The sequence below is a fragment of the Macrobrachium nipponense genome, chromosome 43 (genome assembly GCF_015104395.2).
Source record: "Macrobrachium nipponense isolate FS-2020 chromosome 43, ASM1510439v2, whole genome shotgun sequence".
Classification (NCBI taxonomy): domain Eukaryota; kingdom Metazoa; phylum Arthropoda; class Malacostraca; order Decapoda; family Palaemonidae; genus Macrobrachium; species Macrobrachium nipponense.
In genome coordinates, this window is record NC_061104.1 from 6,875,490 (window position 1) to 6,896,232 (window position 20,743).

At 38.1% G+C, this 20,743-nt stretch overlaps 1 protein-coding gene across 2 annotated transcripts in view; it reads right to left on the bottom strand.

The window, feature by feature from the left end:
• Window positions 1-20,429, bottom strand: part of LOC135214026 (ras-specific guanine nucleotide-releasing factor RalGPS1-like) — a 39,813-nt gene extending 19,384 nt beyond the window's left edge. Inside the window, exon 1 of one of the 2 annotated variants that reach the window (XM_064248141.1) lies at window positions 20,205-20,429. In XM_064248141.1, coding sequence (XP_064104211.1) covers window positions 20,205-20,206 — 2 coding nt within the window. In that variant the 5' untranslated portion in view covers window positions 20,207-20,429. The remainder of the gene's footprint in view (window positions 1-20,204) is intronic. The other variant, XM_064248142.1, reaches the window with a different exon arrangement.
• Between the last annotated feature and the right edge of the window lie 314 nt (window positions 20,430-20,743).

Consider the following 20,743-nt stretch of genomic DNA (forward strand, 5'->3'; position numbering starts at 1 on the left):
CTTCTGTAAGCCAGGCAATAATGGTTTCTTTTCGATCAATGGAACTAAATACAATAAGATATCCAAGTCAAAGGCCGAGCGCTGCGATCTATGAGGTCATTCAGCACTGAAACGGAAATTGACAGCAAAAAGGTTTGTAAGGTGTAATAAGAAGAGAACCTCGCAGTCGAAACATGAAACTATTTGTAGAAGAGGGTGGAAAGTAAGGCGGAAGAAAAAGAATATGTATGGGGGTACAGTAAAAAGAACGAAAGGGGTTGCAGCTTGGGGCCCAAAGCACTACCCCTCTTCGGGGACGATATTCTGCAAATTTAAACGAACCCAAAATGACCATGAGTGAATTTTTACCGTAAAAAAAGCAAAAAAGTGTCATTCCCTTCTTCCATTCCCAGACCACTTCTTGAGGAACAGAACTTTTAAAGTTGAGGAGTTTTACAAAGTTCCCGGAGCAATTAGTCGATAACTTTTGACCACTTCTCTGTCCGCTAAGATTTAGAATATTTGACATCGATCTGCGGATCGCGTTTAATAGTATTCCACGTTCTCTCTCTCTCTCTCTCTCTCTCTCTCTCTCTCGTTATACCACTATTTAGTCCCATTTCATGTTGCAAGTCACTGGCTAATTTCTGAGATGTTAATTACCACTTTGTACTTATGAAAACTGTGACAATAAAAAGAGAGAGAGAGAGAGAGAGAGAGAGAGAGAGAGAGAGCTTATGTGGATGATCTCTCTCTCTCATTATAAAACCATTTCCTCTTACTTAATATTACAAAGTCATTGACCAACCTATGAAAAGTAAAATACGCCTTAATGCATATGAAAACTGAGCTTACAGTGCGTGGCTTCTCTCTCTCTCTCTCACTCTCTCTCTCAGAATATCTGCATAACACTTCGGTTAAAGGCAACACATCACAAAATGTCGCTCCCCTGTCAAAATACCAAGAGACACCCTGAAGGTCTCTCTCTCTCTCTCACACACACACACACAATTGAATTACAACTCTTCCATTTTTCTTTATTTTCTTTTTATTTATCTCTCAATTTTGTTTTCTCTTTCCCACTGTTTGAGCGTCGCAGTTTTCACAACAGGCAGAAATATTCAGAAAGACTCATTTTTGGAGGTCATATTTTCCCCTGCCTGCTTTCAGGATCTCTCTCTCTCTCTCTCTCTCTCTCAACGCTGCTGGAAACGGTGTTCTGGAAAGTCTTTTGCAAAGTCCCTCTTGATTTTATTATTTCATATACTAAAAATGTTAAGAGGATTAAACACACACACACATACAGACACACACACAGAGCGTGTGTACGTTGTTTTGGAAATTCCATGTTTTGATTTTTTCATGGGGCTATTTCTTTTTCAACATTAATTCGGCCGCATTTCTTCACACGTTAAGCCACAGATTTAAATGATCTTTCTGAGAGTTTAAATTCTCATTTTGACGTTCAATGCTCGGTTATTTTCCGAACGATTTCGTGTCTTATAAAGGAAATGTATGGTTCAATGATACGTGGAATTATTATAAGTCTCATGGGCAGAATCTAAATGTTTCTCAATTAGACATATTTTTTTCCTTTTTCAAAGCAGACGCCTTCCATCACCGCTCTTCTCCCCCTCCCCCCACTCCACCCATCCCCTACTCCACCCCTGGGTTCTCTTTTCAAAAGAAAACTATTTACAGCCAACGTACTGAAATAGGAAATATATTACGCACGTCTCTCAAATATTTATGGCAATCGAGAGACATATTCTAGACCGTACAAAATTAGTTAACCAACATACATGAAAATGGAAAATTATCCTGTTCAAAATCAAATTGCGAGAAATGCCGTACAAACAAACGTTTGCCAGACATCAACTGTAAAAAAAAAAAAAAAAAAAATTGCTAAAATCAGTAGCAAAATCAAAAACATTGTACATTTTTCAGCATATTTTCCAGAACGGCGTACAAAATCCCGCGCCTAATCCTCTTAGCATTTTTTGGTAAATGAAATGATAGAATCAGAAGGCTTTCCAAAATGCTGTTTCCAGCGCTGGAGATCTGGAAACACGCTGCAAAAATGAGGCTTCCAGCGAATTGATAAAATAAAATTTGAGTTTTGCAGCGACGATCAAACAATGGGAAATAGAACGAAGACAGAAAAAGGAAAAAAATAGTGGGCTAGAATTAATTTAATTGTGAAGAGACAGAGACCTTCAGGGTCTCTGGTATTACAATAATAGAAGAGTGACATTTTGCCTGAGAGAGAAGAGAGAGAGAAGAGAGAGAGAGAGAGAGAGAGAGAGATTATTGACAAGTACAAAAAGGATACAAATAAGAAAACAAGTAAATGACCAATCGCAAGTGTTTCTCAAGTCAACAATAATCAAATGGATTCAAAAGCATACAGTCAGAGAGAGAGAGAGAGAGAGAGAGAGAGAGAGAGAGAGAGAGAGAGAGAGAGAGAATAATCTATTGGAATTGTTCCTGTAATTACAAAACAGCAGCTGTTCTAATATTAACAAAGTTCAAATGGTCTGCAAATCATACAGTCTGTCAAAAGAGAGAGAGAGAGAGAGAGAGAGAGAGAGAGAGAGAGAGAGAGAGAGAGAGTCTAGAACTATTACTAGCAGCCTTCAGATTGATGCTGCCAAATATCGGTAATCTTCTTTTTACGTCAATTAGCAGATCGAAAAGTGGACAAAAGTTCCGGAGTAATTGGAGCGGGAACTCCGTCAAACTTTTCAACAACTGGAGTTCGAGCCTTTTAAAAAGTACTCCGAGGAGGGAGTACGGAAAAAAAAAAAAACTTTATTTATAAATTAAATGAAGGTTTCGTTAATTACCGAAGCACTTTTGGCTGTCGGGTAAAAAAGAAATTTATTTATAAATTAAAACGAGGTATTGTTCATTACCAAAGCAATTTTGGCTTTCGAATAGAATGGAATATAGAATTTTGGTAACAGGACAAGCACTGGGACCCATGAGGTCATTCAACGCTGAAAAGGAAATTGATAGCGAGACGGCTTGAAAGGTGTAAGTGGAGGAAATCCTCGAAGTTGCACAATAAAACAACTGTTTGCTTGTTTGTATAGTGTTTTTACGTTGCATGGAACCAGTGGTTATTCAGCAACGGGACCAACGGCTTTACGGCGACTTCCGAACCACATCGAGAGTGAACTTCTATCACCAGAAATAAACGTCTCTGACCCCTCAATGGTATGCCAGAGAATTGAACTCGCGGCCACCGAGGTGGCTATATAAAATGCAAAGGTGTGAAACTGCCTGACCCTAAAGTCTCTATCAAATGAACCACAACCTTGACCATCATACAAGATCAAGCCTCACTGTGATGTAAAAATAAATAAATCAATTAATTAATTAAAAATACAAACGGCTCCTGAAAGTCCCAAAGATGGGTGAATTTTCGATCGCACTATCCCCCGTCATTTATCTTCATCGTTCGAAAAAGGGGTGCAGAGTGGTCGGGGGAATTTTGGGCAAAAGTCAAATCCCGTAATACTACTCTTTTCGGGAATTCTTCGGTGTTGCTGAAAACGAAAGTACACCTGAAAATTTCAAGTACAAAAGCAAGGAAAAAATGGTGTTGAGCTTGGTTGGTCGATGGAACCTGTATTTGTTCGAGACGAGAGAATCTTGCATAGAACTTACGCCTCAGAGAATATGAATACCAGACTTGTTTAAAGGCAATTCATGTTGCATAATAGGCTTTTAAATTATATTCAGTAAACAGAAGTATTTGATTCATGCGTATACGTACTAACCAAGAGCGAATTTACAAGTAATATTATCGCACTCACACTCTAATGTATTCCTCTTACTCTATATAGAGTACCGTACTGAAACATGCTAATATCCCCCCTCCCCACTTTCTCCAGAGAGAGAGAGAGAGAGAGAGACTACCTGGTTCTTCTTCCTGAGGAGACCTTTGTGCTTAAGTTGACCGACACAGCAAATTATTATGTACCTGGTAGTGACTCTACTGTGGAGGCAGAGGCAGTGTTCAAAGCTGACGGGTTTCGCAACCTCATCCCCAAATGACTCACTAGATAAAATTGTGAGCTAAGCTGTCATCTCATTTACAGTCTTTCCTTATTCTAGAAATAAACAAACACCTGTCTGTCTCTCATTCTGTAAATAAACCAACACCTGTTTTTGTTCATTCTGCAAATAAAGCAACACCTGTCTTTGCCTCATTCTGTAAATAAACCAGCACCTGTCTTTCTGTTATTCTGTAAGTAAATGAAAAACATGAGCAGACCAATTCCTGAATAAAACCCAGGACGAAGAAGACATTGCAGCAAATGCCTGCAAGGCAGACTCCCTAAGATGGACAATAGAAGCAGTTCTCTCTCTCTCTCTCTATCACTTGGTCACCTCCATTAATAATCCAATCCGGAGCAACTTCGCACCGGACACTTTGGCAATTGCATGTTCTTGAATTTAATTTGACTTTGCCAACTTGCCATCTCCAGGAATTTCCTCGCGCTAAGTTACTTAAACGTTCGAGTTCCAGGTCTCCCCCACTACACCGCCACCAACCGCCCCCCCCCCCACTCCTCTACCCCTTTGGTCAAGTCTCTGTCTCTATCCCCTTATCTGTCTCTCTATCCTTATTGCATCTATAGTGCTGATCTCTTTCCGTTCTTCCTCCTTTTTTATCATCTCTTTATGGCTCTTTCGTGTCTCCCGCTCTTATGTTGCTTTTTTTCTCTCTTCGTCATCCCCAACGGCCCCCCCCTCCCACAACCCCCGCCGAGCTCCTCGTTGGACGAGTGGTTTTCGCGCTCGGGGCTACCAATCCGGTGGTCCGAAGTTCGATTCTCGGCTCGGCCAACGCGGAATCAGAGGAATTTATTTCTGGTGATATAATGTGGTTAGGATCCCACCATAAACTGTAGGTCCCGTTGCTAGGCGACCAATTCGTTCCTAGCCACGTAAAAAATATCTAATCCTTCGGGCCAGTCCTAGGAGAGCTGTTAATCAATGGTCAGTGGTCTGGTAAACCAAGATATACTTACTTCTGTCATCCCACCCTCCTGTTACTCTCTCTCTCTCTCCTACCTATACAGCAGATTTCTCTCCTATCATCCTACGATTTTACTTCTTTCTCTTCCTCAAGCTCTCTGTTCTCCCACCCTCATATTCACCTCTCTCTCTCTCTCTCTCTCTCTCTCTCTCTCACCGTGTTTCGTAGGTCAATCCTTTTTGACGTATGATTCAGCGATGCTGTTCGCACCAAACGTTCCCATTACGAAGGGAAGTAAAGACGCACGAAAATAGCAGAACATAGAATTTAGGCCAATGACTCAGCGCATGGACCTATGATATCATATCCAGCACAGAAACGGAAATTGAAAGCAAAAGTCTTTGAAAGATGTGACAGGACGAAAAGCTAGCAGGTGCACTACGAATCAATCGTTAGGAATGGGTGGAATGTAAGATGGGAGAAAGAGAATATGGACGGGGGTACTATAAAAAGGAATGAGGCCGAAGGGAAGCTGCAAAGAACCTTAAGTGATGCCTACGGTGCTTTACCCCCACCCCCCCTACGGGACGTATCCTACAAGTTGTATTTGCGAACAAGAGACTTCCCTTGAACTGCAGACTGTCACTAGTTCTGTCCGTGGACAGTGCTTAGTAATTAATGACAAGTTGATAGAACTGGAAAGATTAAACGAAAACATTTATTATTATTATTATTATTATTATTATTATTATTATTATTATTATTCGAGGAATGACACTCACAGTGGCAGCGGAGCAAGTACTCTAAAATGTCTAATCAGTAATTTACTTTGATTTTGTATTACTCAAATAACTTGAACCAAAATCCTAAGGGTATCGCCTTCTTGAGCAACGCCCCCGCCCAAACAAAAAAATGCTACATGCTTATTTAGTATACCAAATAACCTTCAGGCAAGTGGCTTTTTTAAGATGGTAATTTATTTGCTCTAGGAAGCCGGTTTACTTACAGGCACTAGTAAAAGATTTGGGTAACTCACGACATAAATGATTACAAATGACAATGTTAAAATATTAACATATAAAAAAAAATAAGCCGAGCGAGAGTATATTGCTACCCATTAATTACATCCTTCGTCAGTAGCTGTTGAACAACCGATCAGGAGTGAGATACCAGGAGTTAATAGGTAATTAAAAAGTCAAGCCTTGAATTGGTCAATCGCTATTTAATAATTGTTTGTATGGTGTTTTTACGTTGCAGGGAACCAGTGGTTATTCAGCAACGGGACCAACGGCTTTACGTGACTTCCGAACCACGTCGAGAGTGAACTTCTAATCACCAGAAAGACACATCTCTCACCCCTCAATGGAATGCCCAAGAATCGAACTCGCGGCCATCGAGGTGGCAGGCTAAGACCAAACTGAACAAGCCACTGAGGCGCTGCAATGTGCCATGTTACTTTACACAATGTTTCTATGGCGTCAACTTGAAAATGTAGAATAAACTACTAAAGTACTTGTTCCAAGTCTTCAGTTTTCACTCTCCTTTCTACCGTGGATTTAAGGATGTATAAATATATATACATATATACACACAATGTATATCTATAACATAAATTCAGAATGGGGCGACGAGTTCTATGCTATCCACTAATGCTACATTTGCAATACCACGCATGAATACAACCGCCAATGTAAAAACGACATCGACAAAACAATACAGTTTTTTTACCATTTTGTTGAACTATCCACTTCCACTACTATCCACTCGCTTCTGAGCTAGACGCAACTGGCTCTAACCTATCTCATTCCCAAAAGTCTCCAGTGACTGCAATTGTCGAACGTAATAGAAAAAATAAAGAAATAAAAACATAAAATAAAAACTGGCAACTTAAACTTGCACTTCCTCTCTCTCTCTCTCTCTCTCTCTCTCTCTCTCTCTCTCTCTCTCCTAGGCCTAAAGAAGCATAAAATCCAGGCGATCTTCCCCGTTTAGTCTAGCGCGATTTTTTTTAGCTATTTATAGCCCCGGGGATTTGGGGGCGATTTGCAAAGCACACCCGGGTAATCCGAGCCTCTCAATCCTTAAAAAGCGGAGGACGATCGTCTTGCTACACGAACTCTGGGCGATTTGAAAGGGATTTCACCGCTTTTAGTAACTCGTTAGCGAAGGGTTTCGGATCTGTTTTGTGTGCGCGCGCAGAGAGAGAGAGAGAGAGAGAGAGAGAGAGAGAGAACGTTATCAGTGATTTCAGATCTCGGCATTTGTAGAGAGAGAGTGGGGGGGGGGGGGGGGGGGGGGGGGGGGGGGGGGATTTCCTTGCTGTAAAGTGCTCGTGAGCACCGGTTTCTAATGTGCCTACGAGAGAGAGAGAGAGAGAGAGAGAGGAGAACGTTATCAGTGATTTCAGATCTCGGCATGTATAGAGAGAGGGGGGAGGGGGGATTTCCTTGCTGCAAGGTACTCGCAAGCAACGGTTTCAAATGTGCTTACGAGAGAGAGAGAGAGAGAGTTTGTTTGTATGGTGTTTTTACGTTGCATGGAACCAGTGGTTATTCAGCAACGTGTGTGAGAGAGAGAGGTGGTACTTAACTTATCCAAGCGTCGCCTTCTCCAAGTGCTCGTACTAAACACCGTATGGTCTATGTAAAGTAGAGAGCCGCACGAAGACATCGTTTATTAATATAATTTGTCGACCACACAATACAGAAATGAGTGTGTATGATACTTTGACCCCCAAAAGGGCTAGTACTAAACACGTTTAGTACTAGTACCTTGAGGTAGGTGACGTGTAGTTAACAAGCTAAAGTAGCACCGAGAGATATGGGTTTCCTTGCTTTTAGCAACAACTGTTCCAGATAAGTTTGAATTGTGTCTATGAGAGAGAGAGAGAGAGAGAGAGAGATGGGGGCGGGGGTAACAGTTGCAAATTATGTACGGGAGAGAGAGAGAGAGAGAGAGGTTCTACTTTGGCGTGTTATCTGTGTGTCACCTACTCCGAGGTAGTGTGCTAGTACTGAACGTGGCGGAAGCTCCTTGGGACGCCGTGTTTAATACTAGCCCCTCGGTCGACAAATTTGACTAATAAATAAATAAACGATGTCTTCGAAAGGCTGTTTACTTTACATTTTACCATGCTGTGTTTATTAGCACTAGCACCTCCGAGTAGGCGACGCGTAATTGTTAACACGCCAAAGTAGCGCCCACAGAGGATTCTCTACCTCACAATATTATGGTAATATATATAGTATTTATTATATATAATATAATATTATTATATATAGATATATATATATATATCTATATATAGTATATAATATATAAGCACAAAATTCATTCTAACTATACGACGAACTGTTTTCCAAAAAAATTAGTAAACAGTTCACATCATCTTACGCTTTCCTCTCTGTGTCCTAACTTACAAAAGGTCACTGATCCGGAATAGGAATCTTTTGGCATTTTCAAAAATAAAAAATTCAATACACAAACTGGAAGTGGGAATAAACGAGAGCGACGTGAACATGGATCATTATACTCGAGAAAAGCAAATAATATGATTTCTGAACGTCACCAGAAAACAAAGTTTGCAAATTCAAAATTACTCATTTTGCCAAGAGTCCTATGTTGTCTACAATTTCTTGACTGAACTAGGCTTACTATTTTTCAAGATTGGAGGTAATATGGCTCAGCCGGTATATATGTACGTTAGAAGGAGCTATGCACGAGAGTTCTAAAGCATTTTCTTTACAAGAAAGTAAATAAAGTACAACCTAGCACCGGATATATACTATCACCGTTGCAAGTAAATATTTTCCGTGGTAAACACCATAATAAACCTACCGGTTTATTTTGGTTTAATTTTTGAAAAATTAAAATTGTCATATGTTCAACTGACAAACTTGATTATGAGTCTAATTACTGAACCTGAATTCGACAGAAATAGTACAGAGCAACTCGAAATCAACCCTAGACCATAAGAAACTTTGGAGGGAATTTTGTATGAATTTTAACAGAGACTTCCATTTTGGTGGGAACAGCCTCATTTAACCCGAAACTTCCCTTTTGGTATAACACTAAATCTCATTCTTAAAAGAAACTTCCATTTTTGGTGGAAAATTTAGTCTTACTCTTATTCATAACAGACACTTCCATTTTGGGGGTGAAATTTTAGTCACATTTTTTAAACAGAAACTTCCATGAGGTAGGGGGGGGGATTAGTCTCATACATAACAGAAACTTCTATTTTGGAGGGAAGTTTAGTCTCTTTCTTAACAAACTTCCAAATTGGAGGAAAATTTAGTCTCATTCATAACAGAAACTTCCATTTTGAGAAGAAATTTAGTCTTATTAATAACAGAAACTTCAATTTTGGGTTGGAAATATGCTAATTCATAACAAAAACTTCCATTCTGGTTAGGGGGGGCGGGGCGATTTAGTCTCATTCTCAACAGAAACTTCCATTTTGAGATCAATTTTAGACTCATTCTCCACATTAAACAAACAGCCTTCTATCAACATGTGACGCCAGCTTTAGTAACCATAAATCAGTCAGTTTTCCATTAACATCCAAATCACCCGCTGATCTACAAATCCTCCTCCTGTCACCAAGAGATTCCACCCACGCAACAGCCAACAGATGAATATTCAGCACCAACAACTGAACACGAGCCGTGAATCTCGGATTATCATATAAATACGCTCCCGGCCGATCCCTGACAACAACAAAATGATAGCGGCAAGTCTTCGCCGGCTGTTCATGCGAGTAAAAGCTTATACTAGTACTAGGCCAATATATCTGACGTTGACTGTGACATGGGCTATGTGTATTGCTCGCGCGCTTGGAGTAACCTCGTACTTTAGTATAAGGCTAAAAAAAACTCTATCGATATAACAAGTACGCACGGGATGGTGGAATGTATGTAAGGAGGCAAAAGGTGGTAATTATATACTTATTAAAAATGCCTTGGGCTATACAACTTTCTCGGGAAACGCAAAATTGAACAAGGAATTATTCCAACACAATCCTGTGCCGCTCACAAACACATATGTATACACATAATTATATCGAATTCTATAGCATCATTATACCTAATGTGAAGGACGTTATTGTCAAAGTATAATGAATTGGATATTAGACGACATTTATACCTTAAGATTTGAGAATACGAAAAGTCACGGGTGAATGAGTAACAAAACCACACACGCGAGTTTGTATATATATATATGTGTGTGGGTGGGTGTAAAAGCCAATAGTGCCCTCTTATATCTCATACTACGTCATTTTTGGGTTAAGCTTGCCGCTACGTAACCTTGAACCGTAACTGAAACTTAAATGAAATAACCACAACATAATGAAGATAGAATCGAAAACGCGTAGCATATTCGATTGGGTCGAAGTTTAACTAAAACACCACTGGTAACTTCTGTGAAAACATTAGTCAGATCCCACCATAGATATAAGATCCCACTCTTTCCCCGCTACTTATGCAGTTTACTCTGTATATACCTGATAATTAGTTAAATTTGATGAGAAGTGGAAGGCAAATGAATTTTGATACTAAAGATTGATTGTGGCAGAGATCGTTTGCTGTCTTTACAGCTGTAGCCACCCCTGCTGGGGGGAGAAGACATAATTGGATATCCAGTCTTAAATCATTCAACACACACACACACACACACAGAATGGCATTCTTTACACTGGGTCTGCTAAGATAACGGAATACACGCAAGCATACAATTTAAGCTTACTGCACTTAATATTATCACGCCTTTACTTTTAATATACTTTTTTCACAATAAACTTTTAAATGGTTTTGTCACAATAAAAAAATATAATACCAAACTAGATTAACTACCAAGAATAATTCGGATCACCTGAAGATTAGCGACCCCTAATATCTCTCCTGAAGAAAAGCGACCCCAATATTTTCCACCTGAAGAAAATCAACCCCAATATTTTCCTCCTGAAGATAAACGACCCCTGCTTGTTGGTGTCTCCAATCTTCAGGTGACCCACTTTAGCTCAATGTTATAGAAAAAAGGAGAAAAAAATAGATATATATTCATTAAAAACTACTTTGATGTATGTGTTAGGTAGTGCCCTTCAGTGGGGGTCGCAAGGGGGGCGGAGGCCCCCCGCTAGGCCTAAGTAGGGGGTACGGGGCCCTAGGTTAGGTTAGGTAGTTGTGTTAGGTTCGGCAGTTTCCTGAAAATCACTTCCCACTGGGGTCCCCCATAATTGTAGTAGTAGGTTTATGCTTACATTTTGTGTGTAAGAGTAAGTCATACTTTCTATTTTATTTACCTTGTTAATTCCTCACCTGAAGAAAAGCGACCCCAATATTTTCCACCTGAAGAAAAGCGACTCCAGCGTGTGTTGGGGTCGCTTTTCTTCTGGTGATCCGATAATTAGGGCCCTTTCACACTATGTCGTACGTAAATGCGACACGATGTCGGACCTACATGCGACTAGCAGTCGACTGTTATCTCTAATGTACCTTTTCACACTATGTCGGTCCGGCATCGCATTACAGCCGACAGGCACCACTGGCCATGTCCGGTGCTGCACCCAGACGCGATTGCAGTTGGCCATTGCCTTCAATACGTGTCTTCACACTATGCGATTTTTTCCTGCATATACGTGCAACAGCAGTAGACTTCCACTACTTCTGGTGATCGGGTGCATTGAGTATTGAAAACATTTGAGGGGTATAAATAGTGTTATTCCCGTTGCTGAATAACCACTGGTTCCATGCAACGAAAAAAACATCATACAATAATAATAATAACAATAGTGTTATTCGTAAATAAGAAAGAACTAAAGGTATGGATAACTTAAGTATAAAATACTGAGAAATTATTTATTAAATGATTTGCAGTTTTTTTCATTAAGGTTACATATACGTTTTGATACTGAAATTATTAGTAGAAGGTTATCGGCAGATTATTGATATAAAAGAGGACTAAAAGCTTTTGATTTCGATATATATGATTTTTTTAGAAGTTTTTATAGTTAAAACTTACGTTTTATTTACATTAATTAATGAAACAGAGAGATATGGATTTTTTTTATATCAAAGTAAAAGATTTTAGTTTTTTATATAGATATATCAGTTTATACTTTTGATAAATAGAGATGTTTCAGCTAACACTAGTTGTTTTCATTTCTCCTTTTTAATTTCTATATAGAAAAGCAAATTTACAGGGAAAGGTCCATATTATTTCGTCTTACTTGATGGTAACTGCCAGTTGTTGTGCTGGTGAAATATCATCTCTGAATGTCGTATTTCTTTTAGCAACTGGTCATGTAGACGTGACAAGAGTTCCTCAAAGGTTGTTTTAGACATTCTGAAGTAATTAAAAAATTTATCATTATCTCTCTTCAGCTCCTCGAAAATTGTGGCAAATGCACCGTACAAGTGCCTTTGTGTATTCAAAGGGTGTACCCAGTGAATTCTAGGTTTTATCTTCTTTTTTCTCAAGTGTAATAAATAAAGAAAATTTTCTCTTCCTGTCCATCTAGTCACCACTACAGGCTGAGAGCAGACAGCAAGCACTTGTCAAAAATTGGGTCACTTTGTGCGGCAGTCGGACAAATGTACGATTTGCGCAATTTTGTGTCGCATTTAGATCCGGCACTGCAATCGTATCTTGGTGCGACAAGAATCGCATAGTGTGAAAGGGCCCTTAGTAAGCCTACAACAGGATTACGTAAGTCCCATCAAATACTACCCAAGGTCATAGAAACGATAGAATCACCCTGTTGACTACTTTCAAATATACCCATTAAAATATACAATTTGCATTAATTTGTATCCCACTATGTAGTGGATATAATAATGATAATGAGACTAGAGTTCCAGCCTTCTATCAAAGACATCATCCTCCACCACACCTCTTCTCTCCATATCTTCACTTTATCTCGCCATTTAATTCTGTCTCCCTCTTGATCTTCTTCCTCTAATAGGTTCCTCCCAAGCCCTCATCATCCATCCTCAACACATGCCCAGACCAATCGTGGCTCTCTTATTACCTTTGTAATCTATACTACTCCTGCCCTTCTTAATTCGTGATTTTCCAATTTATCAAGCAGCGATAATCGTCGCCTTGTTAATAACATATTACTGCGCACCACAAACTACTGACCATTTCAAGCCCTGCGATGCATAGGTTTTTTTAAATATCTTTTTAAATATCAACTGTATCTTCCTGAAAATTTGGCACATGTTTTACACCTTCCGCTAATATATGGCAATATAATTAATTAACCTGAATTAATAATTAAGGCACTTTACTTAGAAAATTTTTAATTTCCTCAGTATTAGTTGTAAATATACGAACACCTGTCGTTGGCTTAGCCAAAGAGTGAGGAAAGAAGCCCCGCCCACTCCTCTCTTTCTTACTCTGTCTGATGCTTATGAATGGAATAGTGTACTACCATATGTTTATTTTAAGTTTCAAAATGTACACGAACTACCATTTATTACTGATTACTTTTCATAAAGCCATTTGTATGTTTTTATTTATCATATACCTTTCTTATCTATTTCCATGAGAATGGTGTGGTAGTGGCAACTTTAGATTATTATTGGAGATATAAATGTGGAAGGAAAAAAACAGATCCTAGTTTATCTAAAAGTAAGATCACTATATACATTATTTTATTATATATATCCAATAAAGTATGTACAATATGTGCAGAAATTTTACAGATTTTGAAGTAAATTTTTGCAGTAACCATGAAAACAGCATAGACATACTAAATAAAAACTGGTGGATAAATATATCAAAAATTATTAATTACAGGACTATATACACACGCGTATAAGGATATTTCAGCTCACTCCCCATCACTGTCTAAAAACAGATCGTCCTCGTCATCACTGGCGACGTTGACAACGATTGGATCTATGCAATCCCAGACGTTGTCAGTAAGCCAGTATTCGTTCTCGAAAGCTTGACTTCGTTGGACAGCTCCTTCCCACACCTCTTTAGTGACAGCAAGCCTTGCTTCCTCCAATCTGGCCTTTAGGTCTGCCCTGGTGAAATGCCGTAACGATGAACGTACACAGCTTCATATGCGCCCATACCTGCTTGATGGCATTGAGTTCAGGATGGGCGGGTGGAAGCCGGGCGATAATATAAGCACACCTGCACAGCTTGTAACTACTGCCCCTCTAATTTTCAGCGGGTATATTTTCCAGTATATATATACTCTAAATAAACCAAGAGGTCATAATAATCTCCCAAAATAATGAAACACAAATAAACTTTATTGCATAAACTAATTTGGATATATAAAACAATAATCCATAAATTAATTTAAAAATGTAAAACACTATACGTCATAATCGTAGTACGGTACACTTTCATTCATATTTTGTTAACAGGGAGAGAAAGTCTCAGTCAAATGCAAAGAAAATTGGAAATGTTCAAGAGTAAAGTGCCATTATTAATAATTTTAGATACTTAGTTATATTGCCATACATTAACGTAAGGTCTAAAACATGTTGGGCCGAAATTTCAAGAAGATACAGTTGATATTTAAAAAGATATTTAAGAAAACCTATGCACCGCAGGGCCTTGAAATGGTCAGTAGTTCCGAAGTGTTTTATTTTCCCCAAGAATTTGGACACGAAAATAGCATACAGTTCTGCCCGTATATATCAAAGCTCGCAAATCCTTAAGAGTACTCTTAAATCATTAAAACACTCTTAAAGTTATGAAAATTCTTAAGAGAATTTTACGAAGCCTCTTACGCGCTATGAGTACTCATATCTCAGGCCGAGATTTAAGAGTGGTGGAGGGGTCTCCTAAGTACTTAGGAGTTTCTCATAGCGGTAGTTACAGACTGCAAACATGGCAGACGAACAAGAACGCGATCGCCGCCCGAGGAATTTTCGTCCAAGACTGGATATATTCGATGTGTATGACGACAGTGAGTTTAAAAAAAGATATAGAGTTGATCAAAGTGGCCTCATGTATGTGACTGACTTTATCAGAGAGGCGATTGCCAACCGCACAGAGAGGAGTCATGCCCGTAAACACCTGAGATGAAAAGTGGCGGTAACTTTGAGGTACTTTGCAACAGGCAAAATGCAACTCTGCAATGGTGATGACTTTGGCCTCTGTCAGCCAACAATTAGCAGAATAATTACGCAGACTGTTGATGCTCTTACAGCTCCACGGATGGTTCAAAGATTTGTGAAGTTCCCAACTAATCCTGTGGAAATTCAAAGAATACAAGTGGATTTTTCACAAATTGCTGGATTCCCCGGTGTAGTGGGTGTGATTGATGGCACCCATATAAAAATTGTTGCTCCAAAAGATTTTGAAGAAGTTTACGTTAATAGAAAAAACTTTCACAGCATCAATGTACAAGTTGTTTTTTATGCTAATTACCTATACTCTGTTTTTTTTTCATCTGTCCATCCGCCTGTGGTGTTTTTGTATGGCAACACTGCGTCCCGGGCTTTAGATAGTTACATTGAGCTTGCATTCAACGATTATAATAATATCCTATTTCGAATATTAACGGTGTAATTCGCATACAGTAAATTATTAAAACACTTTTCAGTTGCAAATGTACGCCCAGATATCCTTTGATTTACCTAAAACTTACACATAGCGTAACTATCTAAAGCCCGGGACGCAGTGTTACCGTACAAAAACACCACAGGCAGATGGACAGATGAAAAAAAAACAGAGTATAGTGAGGAACATTGTTGCAAAGTGGCCAGGATCTGTTCATGACTCAAGAATTTTACGTGAAAGTGGACTTTGGCGAAGATTTGAAGAGGACAGAATACCTGCATTAAGTTTTTTGGTGACGTCTTCCCATGTGTCTCGTCTCATCTTGGCCGTCACCTCCGTGTTGAATTTTTTCCCTTCTATTACAGCCCTGTTTTCGTCTAGAAGCTGTAACAGACGAAGACATGCGTCTTGCCTCCAATTTGCCTTCCTCTGCCTCTTGGGTTTTGGACTACTACTCACAGGCACTGCAGTTGGCGTTGAATCCATTTCTAACTAGTAGGCTATAGCAGAGCGAAAGCCCGGCGGAAACTATGGTCTGTTTGTTGTTTGAAGCGTCCGCCAAAATTACAAAACAAAATATAGGTACCCGGAAAATAAATACTTTTGAATTCACCAATAATATACAGATCACAAGGTTAATATCATAATTAATGAATATATTGAATTTTTTAAATATATTTTTTATTAAAATAATGGCGAAAATCGTATATTCATGGATTGTAGCACTATATTTTCCGCTATTGTTAGCGAGATCTTCGCTTAAGAGTTTCTCCTAAACATACCGTTTTTCATAGCTAAGAGATTCTCTCAGAGCGTTGATAAAACACTCTTAGAAGTTCCTCTTAACTATGAGTGATTGAGTGACTTAAGAGAGAATATTTAGGAGATGTCATAGGAGCTATGATAAATACGGACTGTTATAATGTTGAATAAAAAACAGCATACAGTTCTGATAATATCTAATAAAAACAGCATACAGTTCTGATAATATCTAATAAAAACAGCATACAGTTCTGATATCTAATAAAAACAGCATACAGTTCTGGGCCCGTATTTATCAAAGCTCGCAAATCCTTAAGAGTACTCTTAAATCATTAAAAACATCTTAAAGTTATGAAAATTCTTAAGAGAATTTTTACGAAGCCTCTTACGCGCTATGAGTACTCATATCTCAGGCCGAGATTTAAGAGTGGTGGAGGGGTCTCCTAAGTACTTAGGAGTTTCTCATAGCGGTAGTCACAGACTGTAATCATGGCAGACGAACAAGAACACCGCGTTCGCCGCCCGAGGAATTTTCGTCCAAGACTGGATATATTCGATGTGTATGACGACAGTGCGTTTAAAAAAAGATATAGAGTTGATCAAAGTGGCCTCATGTATGTGACTGACTTGATCAGAGAGGCGATTGCCAACCGCACAGAGAAGTTTTCTGCGGTTTCTAACACATCTCATCTCTCTCTCTCTCTCTCAAAATTAATGGATTAATTAATTTGATTACATACATTGGCGCATGATTAGACACGAAGGGTTTAAGAATGAAATGAAATGAAAATCCTTAGAGCATTTTTTGGTTAGTAGCGAGAGAGGAGTCGACTAGTGCCTATGTACTAGTGCTTCACCTCTTTCATGTTTCATTTATTTGTGTGTGTGTATAATATATATATATTATATAATATTATATATATATATATATATATATATACATATATTTATCTCTATCCTCTATTCTCTATCTATCTCTATTCTCTATATATCTATGTCTATGTCTATATCTATCTATCTCTATATCTATCTATCTATCTCTATCTATCTCTATCTATCTATCTATCTCTATCTCTCTCTATCTATCTATCTCTATCTATCTATCTATCTCTTTCTATCTATCTATCTATCTATCTATCTATCCCTCCTCTATCTATCTATCTATCTCTATCTATCTATCTATCTATCTATCTCTACTTTTGAATTCAACAATAATATACAGATCACAAGGTTAATATCATAATTAATGAATATATTGAATTTTTAAGATACTTTTTTTTTATTAAAGTAATGGCGAAAATCGTATATTCATGGATTGTAGCACTATATTTTCCGCTATTGTTAGCGAGATCTTCGCTTAAAAGTTTCTCCTAAACATACCGTTTTTCATAGCTAAGAGATTCTCTCAGAGCGTTGATAAAACACTCTTAGAAGTTCCTCTTAACTATGAGTGATTGAGTGACTTAAGAGAGAATATTTAGGAGATGTCATAGGAGCTATGATAAATACGGCTGTATAATGTTGAATAAAAACAGCATACAGTTCTGATAATATCTAATAAAAACAGCATACAGTTCTGATATCTAATAAAAACAGCATACAGTTCTGGGCCCGTATTTATCAAAGCTCGCAAATCCTTAAGAGTACTCTTAAATCATTAAAACACTCTTAAAGTTATGAAAATTCTTAAGAGAATTTTACGAAGCCTCTTACGCGCTATGAGTACTCATATCTCAGGCCTGAGATTTAGAGTGGTGGAGGGTCCTCCTAAGTACTTAGGAGTTCTCATAGCGGTAGTCACAGACTGTAATCATGGCAGACGAACAAGAACACCGCGTTCGCCGCCGAGGAAAAATTTTCGTCCAAGACTGGATATATTCGATTGTGTATTGACGACAGTGCGTTTAAAAAAAGATATAGAGTTTGATTCAAAGAGTGGCCTCATGTATGGTGACTGACTTGAATCAGAGAGGCGATTGCCAACCGCACAGAGAAGTTTTCTGCGGTTTCTAACACATCTCTATCTCTCTCTCTCTCTCTCAAAATTAATGGATTAATTAATTTGATTACATACATTGGCGCATGATTAGACACGAAGGGTTAAGAATGAAATGAAAATGAAAATCCTTAGAGCATTTTTTGGTTAGTAGCGAGAGAGGAGCACTAGGCCTATAGTACTAGTGCTTCACCTCTTTCATGTTTCATTTATTTGTGTGTGTGTATTATATTATTTATAATATATATATATATATATATATATATATACATATATTTCTCATCTCTATCTATCTATCTATCTCTATCTCTATATATCTATGTCTATGTCTATATCTATCTATCTCTATATCTATCTATCTATCTCTATCTATCTCTATCTATCTATCTATCTCTATCTCTCTCTATCTATCTATCTATCTATCTATCTATCTCTATCTATCTATCTATCTATCTATCTATCCCTCTCTATCTATCTATCTATCTCTATCTATCTATCTATCTATCTATCTCTACTTTTGAATTCAACAATAATATACAGATCACAAGGTTAATATCATAATTAATGAATATATTGAATTTTTTAAATACTTTTTTTTATTAAAGTAATGGCGAAAATCGTATATTCATGGATTGTAGCACTATAGTTTCCGCTATTGTTAGCGAGATCTTCGCTTAAAAGTTTCTCCTAAACATACCGTTTTTCATAGCTAAGAGATTCTCTCAGAGCGTTGATAAAACACTCTTTAGAAGTTTCCTCTTAACTATGAGTTGATTGAGTGACTTAAGAGAGAATATTTAGGAGATGTCATAGGAGCTATGATAAATACGGCTGTATAATGTTGAATAAAAACAGCATACAGTTCTGATAATATCTAATAAAAACAGCATACAGTTCTGAATATATCGAATATACAGTTACGTCGCTTGTGGACTATAGATATAAATAAATGGGGTGATCTGGGTACCATAAACAAGAACACGCATTCGTTCGGCCACATTTCAAAAAATCCACACCCCAAGATGACACGTATTCCGTGCGGCAAGCTCAACAATAAGCACTACACTTGAAGCATACGTTTGTTTGTTTGTATGGTGTTTTTACGTTGCATAAGCATACGTTTGGAGACATTTAAATGACTATAAACCTGATGCAGCGATGGACGTTCTGCCAAAAACGCAAGAAAGAGCATCAACATGTTGATGGGTGAATACTTTTTACAATGTTAACTTTAATCAAACAATAAGTTATGGCCTGCTTAATCAAACAAAAGTCTTTGCGCTAACAAACGAGACGGCACATAGTCCTAATGCCTCATAAGCTTTTTTTTCTTTCTTTCTTTCTTTCTTTGGCTAAAATCAGTTACCGATCAGCTTAAGTCGATAATATCATAAATAGTCAAATACTCTTAACTTCACTGGCAGTGATAGTTGGTTCAACCTTTGAGGAATAAATACCTAAAGCGAACAGAGTGGTTTGGATCACTTATGATAGACGGTTAAAATCCCGAACATGCGACCCCAGCGAACTGGTTTTACTCAGACGAAAAACCAAACCTAAAATATTTACAACCAGGTTAAATATTCTTCTGTTAAAATCGTCCGCTCAAACAGTTTGCCTATTTGCCTGTATTTCTATATAGATTTAGGAGTTATATATATTACTAACGCCAAATAAAGTAATAATCGAGATCCATAAACAAGAAACACTAGGTCTACGTGATCATACTGCAAGCCTCGTACTACAATGTAAATGGCTGTCACAAAATATCGTAAACCTATGATCCGACATTCCCCCCAAAAAGACATACACTAGTACTATACTACACAATGACAAAAGTGTATAAATAAACATATCAATAAATGCATCACAGCAATAACATTGATGTTGTAACGCCAGTTTTGGTAACCATAAATTAATCAATACCAAGGAGTTTATGGTACTTACATAGCTTGAAGTGATGTGGGAACTTCGGCTTTCTTCGCTATAATGTTCACGCGAATTACGGCTATTTATCCACTACACTAATTCAAAAGCACATTAAAACCGGCCGCAATTCGTACGGACTTTTCGTTACGCGAAACACTATGGAAATGCCGTAGTACTCCAAGGTCGTAGGCGTGAATAACACTCCTCACGACATCGTCCTCAACGTCCATCAAGGACATCAACGACCAGAGAATCGACTGAGGGCTCTCAGTAGTACTCGATATACGCTTACAGGCACCCGATCTTGCCATCACCTACTAATTATTATTATTTTTCATTTGTTTTTGTTATTGTTGCTACTGCTTGTAACGAAACGTACGATATTATGAAGAATTAAATAACTGAGTGAGAATGAAGAACTGCCTTGACCCCACAACCGGTAAAAAAAATATTTAAAATTACGGATACTTGGCAACGTCATCATCACTACTGCAATCGTAAATTGCCGTGTTATTGGACACCTACTTGTGAATTACTTGCCTACCGTGTTTTTTCGG